Below are 14,353 nucleotides of genomic sequence, written 5' to 3'. Positions count from 1 at the left end.
ATAATACACAGATTCTACAATGCAAACTAAAGGAATTTTTTTCGTCAGGACTAATAGCATGATATTGTTTTTTTTTGGCTAAGCAGGCAGTAGTAAAAATGGAGAACACTATATTAACTTTGCCTTTCATAAATGCTTATTATGCTTTTCATAAATAACCAGAGAATAAGAAAATACAAGGTTTTCATTAAAACTAAATACTCAAAAATCACTGAAATACTGATGTCCAATAGTATCCAATTAGGAGTGTAAAACGCATGAACTGAAATGTTAGAAGTAAAATGGAAATGTGAAAGAGTTCAGAAAAAAAAGCTGTGACAATGAATCAGTCTAAAATCTAGTCCTATTTTAAGAAACTGCAAATGAGGTTAGTAAAGTCAGTTAATATAAAAAAGGGGGATTAAAATGTGATTTAAACATGTTGAGATAGCTCTACAAAATATTACAGTGGAAAGACTGCTAACAGGAAAAACGGGGGTAAGTAGAAAATGAAGCCAAATGTTTGCATTGAAATGTATCATACTTTTTTTAACAGCAAGGCCAGTTACCTACTGCAATTAGTTCTCTAGGTAACTGGAAGACTTTGTACCATTTCACATTTTTAAAATGAAGTTTGAATATCTTTGTGTTAAGAAGATACTTGTTTTAAGAAAATACTGTAGGAACTGCTGCATTAAGAAATGTGACGAAATGATCACAATAGGCCCTTTGGCTTAAATTCCCAAACCAGTGGTATCTCACAATCTCAATCTCATTTAGCCTTTTTACCGATCTACAATCACAGCAATTAAAAAAATCAGGCAAAGTGCTCATGAAATGACTGAATTTTCAGTCCTTGGAGAAGTCAGGAAGAAGGTCATCAAAACCTCCACCTTCAACTCTTAGACTTCCAAAGGGCTCACTCTGGCCTCTTTGGGATGCTGGTTGGAAGAATTCTACTTTTTTAGATGCCGGAGTGGGTCCAGAAAACAGAAACAAAGCTGGTGAAGGGTCTGCAGAATAAGTCTGATGAGGAAAGGCTGAGGAAACTGGAGTTGTTTAGTTTGGAGAACAGAAGGCTCAGAGGAGATCTTAGAGCTCTCTATATCTGCCTGAAAGGAAGTTATAGTGAGGTGGGGGTCAGTCTTTTCTCCCAAGTAACAAGCGGCAGGGCAAGAGGAAATGGTCTCAAGCTGTGCCAGGAGAGGTTGGATATTAGGAAAAATTTCTTCACAGAGAAGGTAATCAGGTATTGGAACAGACTGCCAGGAAAGTGGAGGAATCACTGTCCCTGGAAGTGTTCAGAAATGGTGTGGATGAGGCCCTTAGTGACATGGTTTAGTGGTGGTCTTGGCAGTCCTGAGGTAATGTGTGGACTTGATGATCTTAAAGGTCTTTTCCAAACTAGCTGATTCTGTGTTTCTATGAAAACAAAAAAACCAAACTATTTAAGAAATCCTTAACCTAAAATATCACAATGCATTTAAGAATGAAATGAAAAATGTTAAAAATACCGTAATTTTCTAATAGATAAACAATCACCAGTAGTGATCAGGAGGAACTTAATTCTTAGTTTTATTTCTTCTTTGTAAAACTTAATAGTCTGGAAGAAAAACAGCTCTATCCCAGATGAAACCAGGATGACAATAAAATCCATTTCAACTGATGTTTCCTCCAGTTAGGGTTCACAGTTCAGTGAATTTCCCTGGTACCATGTCTCAAAATTATTTTAATAAAGCAAGCCAAGATAACTCTGAACTTATTTTCACTCTCCCCCTCCTTTTTTCTAGTCTTTTTCTTAATTTTACACAAAAGGTTTGCAACATTTCAAATCTATAGTAAAAATGTAATAGCGTTAAAAGTTTTATAGGGGTTTATACAGAGTGACTGATAATCTGATACTCAGAATACAATTTTTTTTTTAACTCTGATACAAGTTTATGGATCCTAATTATTTTTCACTTGAACTTTCTGATAACAACATCATGCATGTCACTGAAAAATCTCAAATATAAGGTGAGAAAAAGTAAGGTATCAAAGAGCTTTAAAAGAATTTTTTTTAAGCACTGGTGTGATTCAGAAAGATTACAGGCAGCAAAGAATGGATTTTCTTTAAATAATAGTATACCAACTACCATACTGACTTCTATTTTTCAAAATCTGCCACCTAAGAATGCTTTGACTAATATGATTGTGAATAGCAGAACTACTTATCTGAGTTCCATTCCATTAAGTAGACTTTTAGTCAGAATGAATACTGTTTAATAATATAAAAATATCAAAACATACTTCATATACTCAATATAATTTTATTCTTATAATTCCATTTTATCAGGGGAATAGATAAAATCTGAGCCATCTTTGTTGAAAAATGTTAATCTTTTTCAGGAGACATGAAGTATAATTAATTGATATTTAAATAATTATACATGAATTAGAAAATTGTTTTGAGAAAACATTAAATTTGAAATGTTAAGGAAAACAACAGATATGGCTAATGCAGTATGTTTTAGGACTATTAGCATCAGACTGTCAGAGTTGCATTGTCTAATGAATCTTACAGATATCACATTGTCTCTAGCAAACTTCTGCAATTTTCTAAATTGTAAGATTTTATGGATGCTGTAAAGAAATCAGCTTGCATAGAATCCACTATTTGTAATGCTTATCCTAGTACAGATGATGTGAAAAAATCAATTCTGCAATCGATATGGATTTATGTGCCATCAGATAGCTCCACAGAAGTGGCTGGCCCTCATTTTTGAGGCCAAATAATTCCCATTAGTACCAGATGAATAAACATGCCATGAGCTATCAGTTTTGCTAAAGAATACAGACTGCCCCACACCATCTAATTGCTCTAGGTCTGATAAGAGGCATAAAAACCTTATGAGCATTAAAGTGAGCAAGATCTACTACAATGACACAAATTGCCATTTTTAATATTAGACATTCGTACTTTATCATCTGTATCTTATTGAGGTTTGTATAGAGTATCCTATCACATGTACCTTATGCTGAATACAAGCAATCATTTCATCACTGTTCTCTTGAAGCACTCTTCCTGTGCGTATTTCAAGTGCCTCACAATAAAAGGATAACAATTCTGTAACGGTCCGTTACAGCTTTCCTTCTGTACACACTAATCCGGTCTTACAACTCCCTTTGTGAAGCTGGTGTTCTGTCAGGTCTCAGAGTGCTTTAAAAAGGGGGGGGGGGGGGAAGGGTAGTAACAAAGGTGGCATAATAATGTTCATTAAATTGCACCAGCTATCTAAAAAAACCCTCAAAATGCCAGCAAAGCAGGGGAAGGATGGGGAGCATGCAGGTATTCATGTTCACTTAAATGGGATTTCCTTTTTCTTTTTTTCTAGTGTTGCTGGATTCCAGCTCTGGTATTTACTGAAGAGACAGCTTTTCTTTTTTTAATCTAGTTGCTTTATTAACATGGCATAGCTGGCCCTGTGACTCTGTCAGAAACAACATATGCCTCAAAAGGGGAAAGGGTGTCCTTGCTGCAAGGAATTCTAATTTAAGCAGAAATGACTCATCAACTACTGGGGTGTCCCAAAAGCTACAATTTGCCAGGCTGTCAAGAGAAAAGGGAGGGGAAAAAGGAAAAGAGCTCATATCTTTATTTATAACTGCAGCATAAGAGGCAGAGGGTAAAACACTGACTGCACCTTAAACTCCACTCTGAATGGCCATCTTCTATGCAAACGATGTTTTAATGGTTTTTAAGCATTTTTAAGCCTACTTTCAAGTGACCAAGGGATGAACATCTTATATTACTATTTATGGAAGACAAGGTAAAAACTAGCAGTAGCCTCAGTCCCTGACTTCAATCAGAAAAGAAATGAGTAGACATTAAATAGAAATTTAAAAGGACATTGATTCTGGGGTTTTGAGATAATAAAGATCGTTTTACCACTCTGATTTATCTGGCTTCACAGACTTATGAGTTCACGCAGAAACATAAATTGAGTATGGTATAAAAACCAATGCAAGATTTATGCAAGTAGGGCAGCAGAGGAGAAACTACAGAACTTCAAACATATTTTAGAAGCATATATTTTCTAGAAATGCCTAATTATGCCTGACATCTGTTCTGTACCTTCAGGTGAAAGACTTTTACTCTTGCACAAATCAAACTTTGAGATCCTGCCCTAACAAAAACTAATGGAATTTAGAGCAGATAGGGACAATCTTCCCAAAACAGAGCAAGAAAGCAATAAAGACTGCCAGGTATCAACTACAAGGCAGCTGTCAACATGGCTTTTGATTTCTCAGGACACAAAAGCAGAAGTAATTCATTGGGAAAAGTAAAATGCAGTTTGGTACATAGGAGTGTTGAATGTCAGCTAGTGGCATTCAAATGCCCTCTATCAACAGGCACTTGTTTGCAGAAAAATTGCCAGGTGAGGCAACAATCTGCTATAGTCTTTGTCAAGCCACTGTCTTCCCACCACCAGTTGAAGGGTCAGGTATCCCACATAAAGCATAACAGCATCCAAAACCAAAACAGCAGAGACAAAAGAATTTAATTCAAAAGCAGATTATAACACAGACATGCAAAGCTATGCTTTTAAATCCATTTCTTACAAACAGCCCCAGAACCCCAGATATAAACTTTCTTGCCATGAATACCACTTGTCATGAGATGACAGAACTGACTTAGGACACAGTAAGGGAAAAAATGAATTTTGTTCATTTTGCTCATACTTGTTGGATTTGTTATTCATTTTCAGACAATCTATAAAATGCTAACATCTAACATCAAATCCTCAGAAGTACTCCTGTGTGCCTACATGTGGCCTCTTGATTAGTTAAAAAAAAAAAGAAATAAATTAAAAAAAAACCAACCAACCAAAACACAAACTAACAAACAAACAAATAAACCCACAAAAAACCCTCACTGATCAGCTACACTAAAAACCAAAGTCTTATCTGAGTAATTGTGACCTTGAACTGCAGAGCAGCATTTTGTAAAATGAGTCTGCCTTGGGCCAGAAAGGGTCACAGATCTTTCTTCTGCTTGGATCCACTTCACTCTTTTGAGAATCTCTGAGTTTATCATCATAAATAATGATGTCATGTCTGCCCTCCCTACATAACAAGGTGGAGGGGTTTTCTTTCCCCAGGCTAAACAAATCCTTTTCTAACAACCACTCCTCATTACTTTATCTGTTACAAGGAAGTTTTCATCATTCTCGTTTTTCTCCAGACCCTCTCATTAGTTTGTCTACACATTTCTGACAAAACTGTTGAAAAAGTAGCATGCTTTGAGGCCTTACCAAGGTTTATATTATTATACTGGTGTTAGCTGAGAAATTTCACCCATGTTAAATTTTTATTTTCCTTTCCACAAAAAATATGAAGCCAGGTTTTAGTGTAAAATCTGGCTCCTTTGAAAAGCCTTGTTATACAAATATAGCTAACAGGCTATTCAAATTAGACAACGCTATTCACAGCTGAATTTCCTCCACACATCCTTTAAAGAGAGAAACTAGAGAGCAATATGTTGTGCTCTCTGCAAACATGCCAGGAATTCAGATTTGCGTCTATATCAAAAGCAAATTTCTGACTATTCAGTAGAAACTGGGGAAGGGAAAACTAACGGAAAAAAAAAGCAAATTTAGTCATCTAGCCCTTAAAAAAACATAATAAAAAAAAATTTCTCAGATTCTTGAAAAATAATACTCTTATTTGTCCAGCTAATATTCTAACAGATACTGAAAAATTAAACCATGTAAAAACTGGCTCATGAAAAATGAGGACTCAGTTTCTTGAAGATCAAACTCTTAAGTCTGCTATGTTCAGTATAAACACTATTAATTCAAGTGACAGATATTTACATAAAGGCCTATCTGGCAATATTTTAATACAAATAAAGTCACTAAATATCAGTGCATGTAAAAAGTTTTGTAATTAAAATTACTGACTTATTATTGGAAAAGCAAAATTACACAAGCTTGAACTTCAGTCATTCCTTAGCATGAAACGGGCTGCAGCTGGAAAGCAGGTTTGCAGAGAAGGACCTGAGAGGCCTGATATACAAGTTCACTATAAGCCTTTGTAGCAATAAAAGTCAGCAGCATCCCAGGCTGCATAAGGAAATGTGTCTCCAGCATGAAGACCTAGTCATATAGGATTGAGATCAGTGAAGGGCCACAGAGATGATCCAAGGTGCTGGAACACTGTCATATGGGGAGGGCTGAGAAAGCTGGGACTGTTTTGTCTGGAAAACAGAAGGCTCAGGATCTTATCAAGATGTATACATACCTGATGAAGCCTCCTTTAAGAGTAAAGAAAACAGCCAGATTCCTCTCAGTGATAACCAATGACAGGACAAGAAGAAATTACATCAGCTGAAATACATGGAATTCCAATTAAACATAATTAACCCTCCCCCTACATTTTACTGGGAGGGTGATCAAACACAAGAATAGGTTGCCCAGAAAGATTGTGGACTGTTCTTCATGATATTCAAAACCCTACTGAACACAATCCTGGCAACCTGGTCTAAGCAACCCTGCTGGAAGCAGGAGGGCTGGACTAAAAAAAAATCTCGAGGTCCCTTCCAATCTCAACAATTCAGAGATTCTCCATCAAGACTGCTGGAATAAAGTTACATGTTGAAATATAAGCCGACTAGTACAATACTGAAAAAAACCACAGAAGACAATGGCTTGTTTCCAGAACTGCATGCAGAAACCAGATATTATTTATGTCACAAATTAATTCATTAATTTTTCATTTTTTGGATGTTTTCCAGAAATTTTGACCTTACTGAAATCTTTTACAAGGTCTAACACTTAAGAAAATTTATCCTATTACAATTTCTCACTTCATCAAGGTTATGTATCATGCTTGATAAGAATTTCTGCATAATACCAAAGAACAAAAAACAGTAACTAAAAATTTCCCCAGAGCTTGAGTTGCCAATTATTATAGAAGAAAACTTTTTATTTTGCTATTTTAACTGAAACTCATTCACAGTATTTCTCATGCAATTAATTTGCAACAATTAATTTTGACCATTAAGCAAACACAATTTACTGGCATTGATTAATAGAAACTTCATTGCATTGTTTTGTTTGAAGAAAACAGGATATTTCCATATTGCCTACTTAGTGATTATGTACAACTAATGAACACAATTATAATCCATGTTGCTTCATCAATATCATAACTACAGAGGAATTATCTTTATTTATGATTGTAATCTAGCTGAAGAATACTAGAAAGTTTTATTAAGGAGTTTTACAATCTTTCTCAATGACTTAGTAATTTAGAAGAGTTATTCAGGTAGTGTTTTACAAATTTTATCCGCATATAATTTGCAAACTTCAGCTCTGAGCATGTCACATCAGAAATGGAAACACTGAGTTAAGAGATGAATAGCACATAAAGCATGCATATAATTTACACAAGTATGCCCCACTATATCCAACTTTTTTAATAATTCAAGATAGATAACACTTAAACAATTGCTTGCTGTATTTTAAGGGACAGATGTCTACCACAACATATACAAAACATGCAATTATACCTAATCTCTTTATCCTAGACAGCTAGTGCATACTAACACATGGAGGATAATTATCTAATTCCCTCACCCACTCCTTTGCAGCTTGTTTCTTTTGCAATCCTGTTGTTGCTGGATTTCAGTGATAATTAACACCACCTGTACCTAACAAAGGCCCTCTATCTTGCTGCTATTCAATCGCCTGGAGAGGCCATACATCGTACTGCATACTCACCTGGCTTCAACTGCAGCATGCTATGAAAGCAATGAATCTTAGCTACGGACATTTTCCTATGAAACTTCACAGAGCAACGAAGAAAATTAAAGTTCATTGCCACAAACCAGACATCCTTCTGCAAATTGCTCTTCAATTAAACCAACAATTGTGTGCACTCGGTTATCTATTACAAACACAGTGAAGATAAAATTAACCCTTACTTATGACTGAAAATCTTATTTAATGCTGTACCAGTTTAAAGGGTGCTGACAGAGTCTTTATAAACCACACATTTTGTCATTTGCTGAGAATCAGCAGTAGGAACAACTTAACTTATATTTCTGTTATAATAGTAAAACCCACGTGATTTGAAAAACTACTCGAGACATTTGTTCGCATATTTAACCTGAATTTTCTTTATATTGGAAAATGTCACCTATCACTCTGTTTGACGAAGCAGGTAAAACCAAGATTTATTTTTTGGAATTAACTCTATTTTTCCCTCTTTTTGTTTAGGAGAGGCGGGGAGAACAAATCCAACTAGATTTACTTCATCCTGGGACAAGGTTTATCAGCTCACAGAAATGGCCAGAAAATTAAAATGAACAAAAATAAAAAATAAAATCAAAACTGACAAGCAGACTGGCTCTGCAGAGTACCACAGGGGATTTGGAAACTCTGTATGAGATTGCCTGTATTATTTCCTTAGATTTCTCATTATGGAGGGAATAATACTTTTGTAATCTACTTGCCAAGACAGAGACTATTGTAATTTCAGCAATGGTAAATATCATCTAACAACATATCCTTGAACCAGATCTCAGAATTTAAAGTCAGCTTCTTCATCTCTATTCATGCATCATAAAAAGAAGTATACATATTAACCCAAATGTGTACTTAAAGTATGAAGGAATGCTCCTGTGGCCACTTAGTGTAGGTTAATGAGTGTAGTAATACAAAGAAGAGTTTTATAAACGTAATTATAATACTTTTGCGTTAGTAAATTTCACTGTAAGTAGGAAAGGTTGACACAAAGCTTAGTGCTATTTAAGTCCTACTTACTTAATTCCTCAAGTACGACAACTGAAATGCTATGTACAATCTGTACACACTTAAATGCTATATACAATCTGTACACACTTAAATACTGGTAAATGCAATACTTAGAGCATAGAAGCCTGGACTGCAAAATGATAGAGCATAGCTCTAAAACTGTTTACTGGAGCAGAAACTCAGATTGGTGTAAAACTGCACAACAAATAAATGTAAAATAAAAATAGATTCACAACACTTTAAACAAACAAACAAACAAAAAGAACCAAAAAACCACCAAACCCTACAACCAAAAAAACCCCTACAACCTGAAGCTTACAAAAGAATTTGCTAGAATATTGGGGGAGGGAGGTAGGGAGGAGGATCAAACCACTGAACTATCTCTAAGAACTGTATTTCTAATCATCTTAGACAGATCTTAATTTTTTTTGTACATCAGGCCAATGGGATTCACTCAAAATTCAGATGTAGAAGCATTGAATTGTTTGATTTACAACTGAAATTTCAATTGCTGTGAAACTGAGAAAAAGTCATCAAAATGGTCTGCAGATTAGTCCATGTGATGTGGAAAAGCTGGCTGATTTGTAATGAAAATATGACACTGGTATCTAAAAATATTTGATTTTTGGTGTTTACACAGACTTACTGAAGTACTCAGTTAAACATCCTATCTCAGATCTATCCGTAAAAGGGCTAACATAGCCTAAACATATGAGAAATATGTGAATTCTCTTGGGCAGTGACAGTCTGGATCTGCAATAAGATTCAAATAAATAACCCTCATCAATCTTGTAGTATTTCTCTATATCATTTTGCTGCACTAAATCAAATGTCTTTCACAAGATAAAGCAGCAGCAGTATCAAACAAGCAGTAAAGCCAAACATTCCAAGAGAACTTGCTAATGACACTTTCTCTCCTTGTGCTGTCACACAGCAAATTCCTCAGAGTATTTGTTTCCAATGCATCTTTCCTCATATATTCCCATACAATGACAAAAACCAGTGTGAATTCTCCAGAACAAGAAACAAGACTTTTCATTTTACCTTGTTTTGCTAAGCCATTTCTTGCATTGCATCTCTGAAATCTGTGTTTCCAGCTAATACTACTACTAAATGAGTAAAATCATAGAATCACTTAGGTTCGAAAAGACATTTCAGATCAAGTCCAACCATTAAAGTAGGTAACAAAGACTTCTTTCACTCCAAAAGACAAGGCCAAAAAACTGAATGGAAAGGCATCACATGAGCCACATGAAGCTCAAGAAAACTCTATTCCAGGAGGGAATGACAATCCTTTCTAAAAGTCATCCACATACAGAATGGAACACAAGAATACAATTAATGAGACATGAAGTGAGAGTGCATTTCTATGCAGTCAAATATGTGTGTGGATACTTCATATATATTTAACAAAAGCCAGACAAAAGAATGAGTAATGATGCACTAGTCAGAATGGCAGAAGTTAAGCTGCAGACATGACAAAGGAGCTTAACAATTTAAGATGTTTTCTGGTTTTTTATAAAATTATTTGATTAATTTTTGAGATCAACTTTGTGGTTCACTGTCAAAGAACACTACCTCAATAAACTATATTCTAGAACACAACTTTAAATGCAATTAATCTGATTAAGTAAAACTGTATTTTAAAATATTCTTCAGGGATTAATTAACAATGCAATCCCAAATGGGCCAAGCTCTCACATGAACACAGAGTACAGCATGATCAGTGTCAATCAAACCTTAGTTTGTGGTGGCTAATAGTAAATCTTGTTGTTCTCTTTCCTACCACAGCATTAATGAGAGGGGTATGGGGATGAGGATACATAGGGTATATTCTGATAGTTTTAGAAACTTGGAAAGCTTTAAGGGAAGTCTAGAATAGACATATTTGAAAAGCACAAAGCTCATTTTAAACAATTAGTTTAGAAATCAAGCTAAGAATCAAACTAAGGGCTTTTTTTTTCTTATGGTACACTTAAGAAAAACTTTGTAGTTTTACATTTGGTCACTATTTAGGTTCCCTGGATATATCAGATCTAGACAAATAGAATTTATAAAATCATGATGCAGAACGAGCAAGTATATCTGAAATCTTCTCAGATATACAAAGATATAAAGAACATAAAAAAGTAGAGTTCTCGTATGTTTAACTTTCTTCTTTTCCACATATAAAAAGAAATAAAACTGTCAGATTAAGACAACAGTTGAGAATAAACTCAAAGCTCAGCATGAACCTATATGTCTATGTGCACAGTTGTATAAATCTTCCTATTCACAGTGCCACTTTTATTCTTAGATCCAGCTGTTTTACAAGTCATTGCCAGATGGCACGTTTATGTACAATTCTGATCAAGTATAATACGTGACACAGTAAACTGGAAAAAAATAACTACTTAGAAATAACTACACTGGTGCCTCTGTACATGCAACTCCAAAAAACCAATATGAAAACCACATGTGAGTAGAACATATAAAGCAAGTTGTAAGAGTTTCATGTTTTCACCTTGCCACTGATGGGCTCTATTATTTCTACACTGATGTCAGTTCTTATTGAAGGGACTTCAGTAACTGCAAACTTCAAGACATAGGGCAGCAGTAACTGGTCATTAGAAATCAATTCCTTTGACAAAGAAAAATAAATAAATAAATAAATCTGTGCCTGAAAAGCACAGGTTATGTCTGTGGTTGCATATTAGATTGTATCATACCCCAGAAGACAAAACAGAGCCAGAGTAGAAAAGGATATTCACATCATAAACAATTTCCATGATACTGCCATTACAAGAAGTAGAAAATGGGAGCCCTGTGTTACCAGTTGAGCGGGAAACTGAGTTCTCTCCTAGTGCTTTTACTGACCATGCCTAAAGATGGTCACGGCAAGCAAATGTTACTCTCTACTCTACTCGAGTCACTAATTCAGTATGATATACAGAGCTCAGGATGACAGATGAAAAGATGTTGGCCATCCAGAAGGTTTGCCATTGTACTTTAAGAAGTTTTCAAAAAGATCTCCAGAAAAACACCATGTTATGTGCTTCAGTGGTGACATACTGAAGAAAAATTTTCTGAAATCAGTGAGAACATTCACTGCAATGTTAAGAAGGGAAAATTAATGTCTTCACTTCAAGACAGCTCAAACAGAGCTTGAATTTTCCCACCACTTGGCTCCTCTCCACAAAGAGAATCATCTCTACCTTAGTTATTTGTGTTACGCTTAACACATCTAAGCTACAATGGTATGGCTTAAAACTCACATGATACAGAGCTGACATCCATGTATTCAAGAATGCCTTTTGCTGCTGCTACTATCTACCTAAATGTCAGTATGCACAGATGTCAACAGTAAAATATCTGATTTTCTGACTCACATAGGGATTGGTTTAGGACATAACCACTACCGTTACAGACAGATAGGCTGGCTCAATCCAACACACCATTGCACTAATGGCAAGCCTAAACCTAGTCTGGAGAAAAGCAGCAAATACGTAGCTTTAAAATGCTATCGATATGTCAGAATATCATCCTCCAAAATAACTGGATTCAACAGAACAACATTCTGTTGAATCCCTTTTCTTAGAGTCTTCTGTGTTAGGCTACCCATTTGCTTGTTACACCACACTAACACTCTCCAGCTTGATATGAAAACAAGTGTGAAGTATGAATGATAACAAAGAGAAGATACTCGTAGTTACACCGGTTTGTATCAAACCATCACATATCTCAAAAGGTAAGGAAGAAAGTTTCTATTGCCTGGCCAAAACTACTATACTGTATGATAAAGTTGGTGCAAATCTAAAAAAAAAAAAAAAAAACAATATTAGTGAGATGCTTTGCAGATTTTTACTGACTTACCTTATTTTGGGAGAAATCTATCAAACCCAGGAGTTGGAAATCTGAACAGATATGTGATACAATGCTCATAGTGTCTAATTACATTCAGAGTTTTTCAGAAGTGTTCTTGTCAGTTTCCTAAGACATTTTTTTCTCCTGCAAACATCCTTCCTCTGTATTACTTATCCTAGTCTTGAATTTTAAAGATTCCACATATGCACAATGAACATAAAACAATAATTTTGTAACAGTAGCTATATTTTCAACAACAAAAAAAAAAAAGTAGTGTTTGTCTCCATTCTATAGATCCAATGACTATGTTCAATCCATTTTATAGATTTTTCCCATTCTTGAGTTATTTGGTAGACCATGCACTACTATAAAATTCTTCGCACTCAGGTGACAACACCAAGCACTGATTTGATGTAGATGAATGGAGCAATTTAAAGATGTATAATTGCTGCAGGAAAGGAGGGAAAGGAAAATGTACTAGAATACTCACTTTGATGAATCTATGAAGTATATTACAAGAGCACCAATACTAAGAGCGAAGACTAAGACAACCTACAAAAGAAAAAGAGAGTCATTATTTAATAGTGTTAAAGTGAAACATTTATTCTTTTACACTATAAAAAAAAGGAGAAAACATGTAATAGACTTTTTTTTTTTTCATTTCAGCTGTCATTTTCCTTAGAAAGCTACTCCTACTTGAATTTCAAATGCTATATAGTATCATAAAATGCTGTCTTGCATTGAAAAAGAGACACAAACAAGTTTAATCTTAAACTGGGGAAACCCAGTGTACAATTAGGTCCTAGATCCTGACCTCTTCCAAACTATATTATTTCATATCAAACACCAAGCAGTCTTACTACATGGCATTCAAAACAAACCACAGTTTTATCAGACCTATCCTTCAGGACTGACGCAAATTCCTCCTCATGGGTACATAAACCAAGAGAGATGATGGATTAGACTGAATTACCATTTATATACATGGCCGTGAAATCCACAAGTGTAAGGCTCTGTAAAAATTACATATTTACTCTGCACTCCTGTCCACTGAGACTATAGTTAACTTTCAAACAGGTTAAAACAATAGCTTGATGCAGCATGTCCTGATACAATGAATACATGCCTTGGGCACCTTGTAGTCCCAGCATTTCCACCCACTGAATCCAGTTTTCAAACCAAATAATTTTGTTAGGGCTGGCATCCAATTCTCATTAGCAAGACAGAACTTGCTTTTCTGGCAAGTGCAGCAGAAGCTGGACTAATGGTATCTCCGTCTGTCTCTAATTTCTTTTTTCTAAACATAAAGCCAAAACAATCATCTCTTCTACTTACTCCTAAAGATTCTCCAACACATTGGATAGATTTAGTTTCACATCCCATCCAAAGGAGGTCTGCATCTACACAGGACAGCATAACTGAAATTTCTGCAATCAATTTTTGGCTTGAGGAATCATGAAGTACACAACAGTTTCTGTACCCACTGTAACTTAGATTTCTGATATCCTTACTCAAGGTTTCTCTCTCTTGAACAATGCCATCCACTGGGTAATTTGTAATCTGAAAACATGAACCCAATAAGCTATTTTTGTGTCTTAGAATGCAATTGTGCTGGAAGAAATCAGAAGAGATTCCTGTCTGCCGCATTGAAGATGGGAAACAGATGGAAAATTGTCTCCTGCAACTCATCTGATCTGCTGGTCCACAGAATCAAAACAAAATGTCCCTCAGTA

At 35.3% G+C, this 14,353-nt stretch overlaps 1 protein-coding gene across 9 annotated transcripts in view; it reads right to left on the bottom strand.

The window, feature by feature from the left end:
* KCNMA1 (potassium calcium-activated channel subfamily M alpha 1) overlaps window positions 1-14,353 on the bottom strand; it is a 507,083-nt gene that overhangs the window by 258,217 nt on the left and 234,513 nt on the right. For all 9 annotated transcript variants that reach the window (XM_080621173.1, XM_080621175.1, XM_080621176.1 and 6 more), the window contains one exon: window positions 13,111-13,172. In XM_080621173.1, coding sequence (XP_080477299.1) covers window positions 13,111-13,172 — 62 coding nt within the window. The remainder of the gene's footprint in view (window positions 1-13,110; window positions 13,173-14,353) is intronic.

The sequence above is a fragment of the Psittacula echo genome, assembly GCF_963264785.1.
Source record: "Psittacula echo genome assembly, chromosome: 6".
Classification (NCBI taxonomy): Eukaryota; Metazoa; Chordata; class Aves; order Psittaciformes; family Psittacidae; genus Psittacula; species Psittacula echo.
Note: the sequence above shows the minus strand (reverse complement) of the source record. Positions and strands in the feature narration are given on the sequence as shown.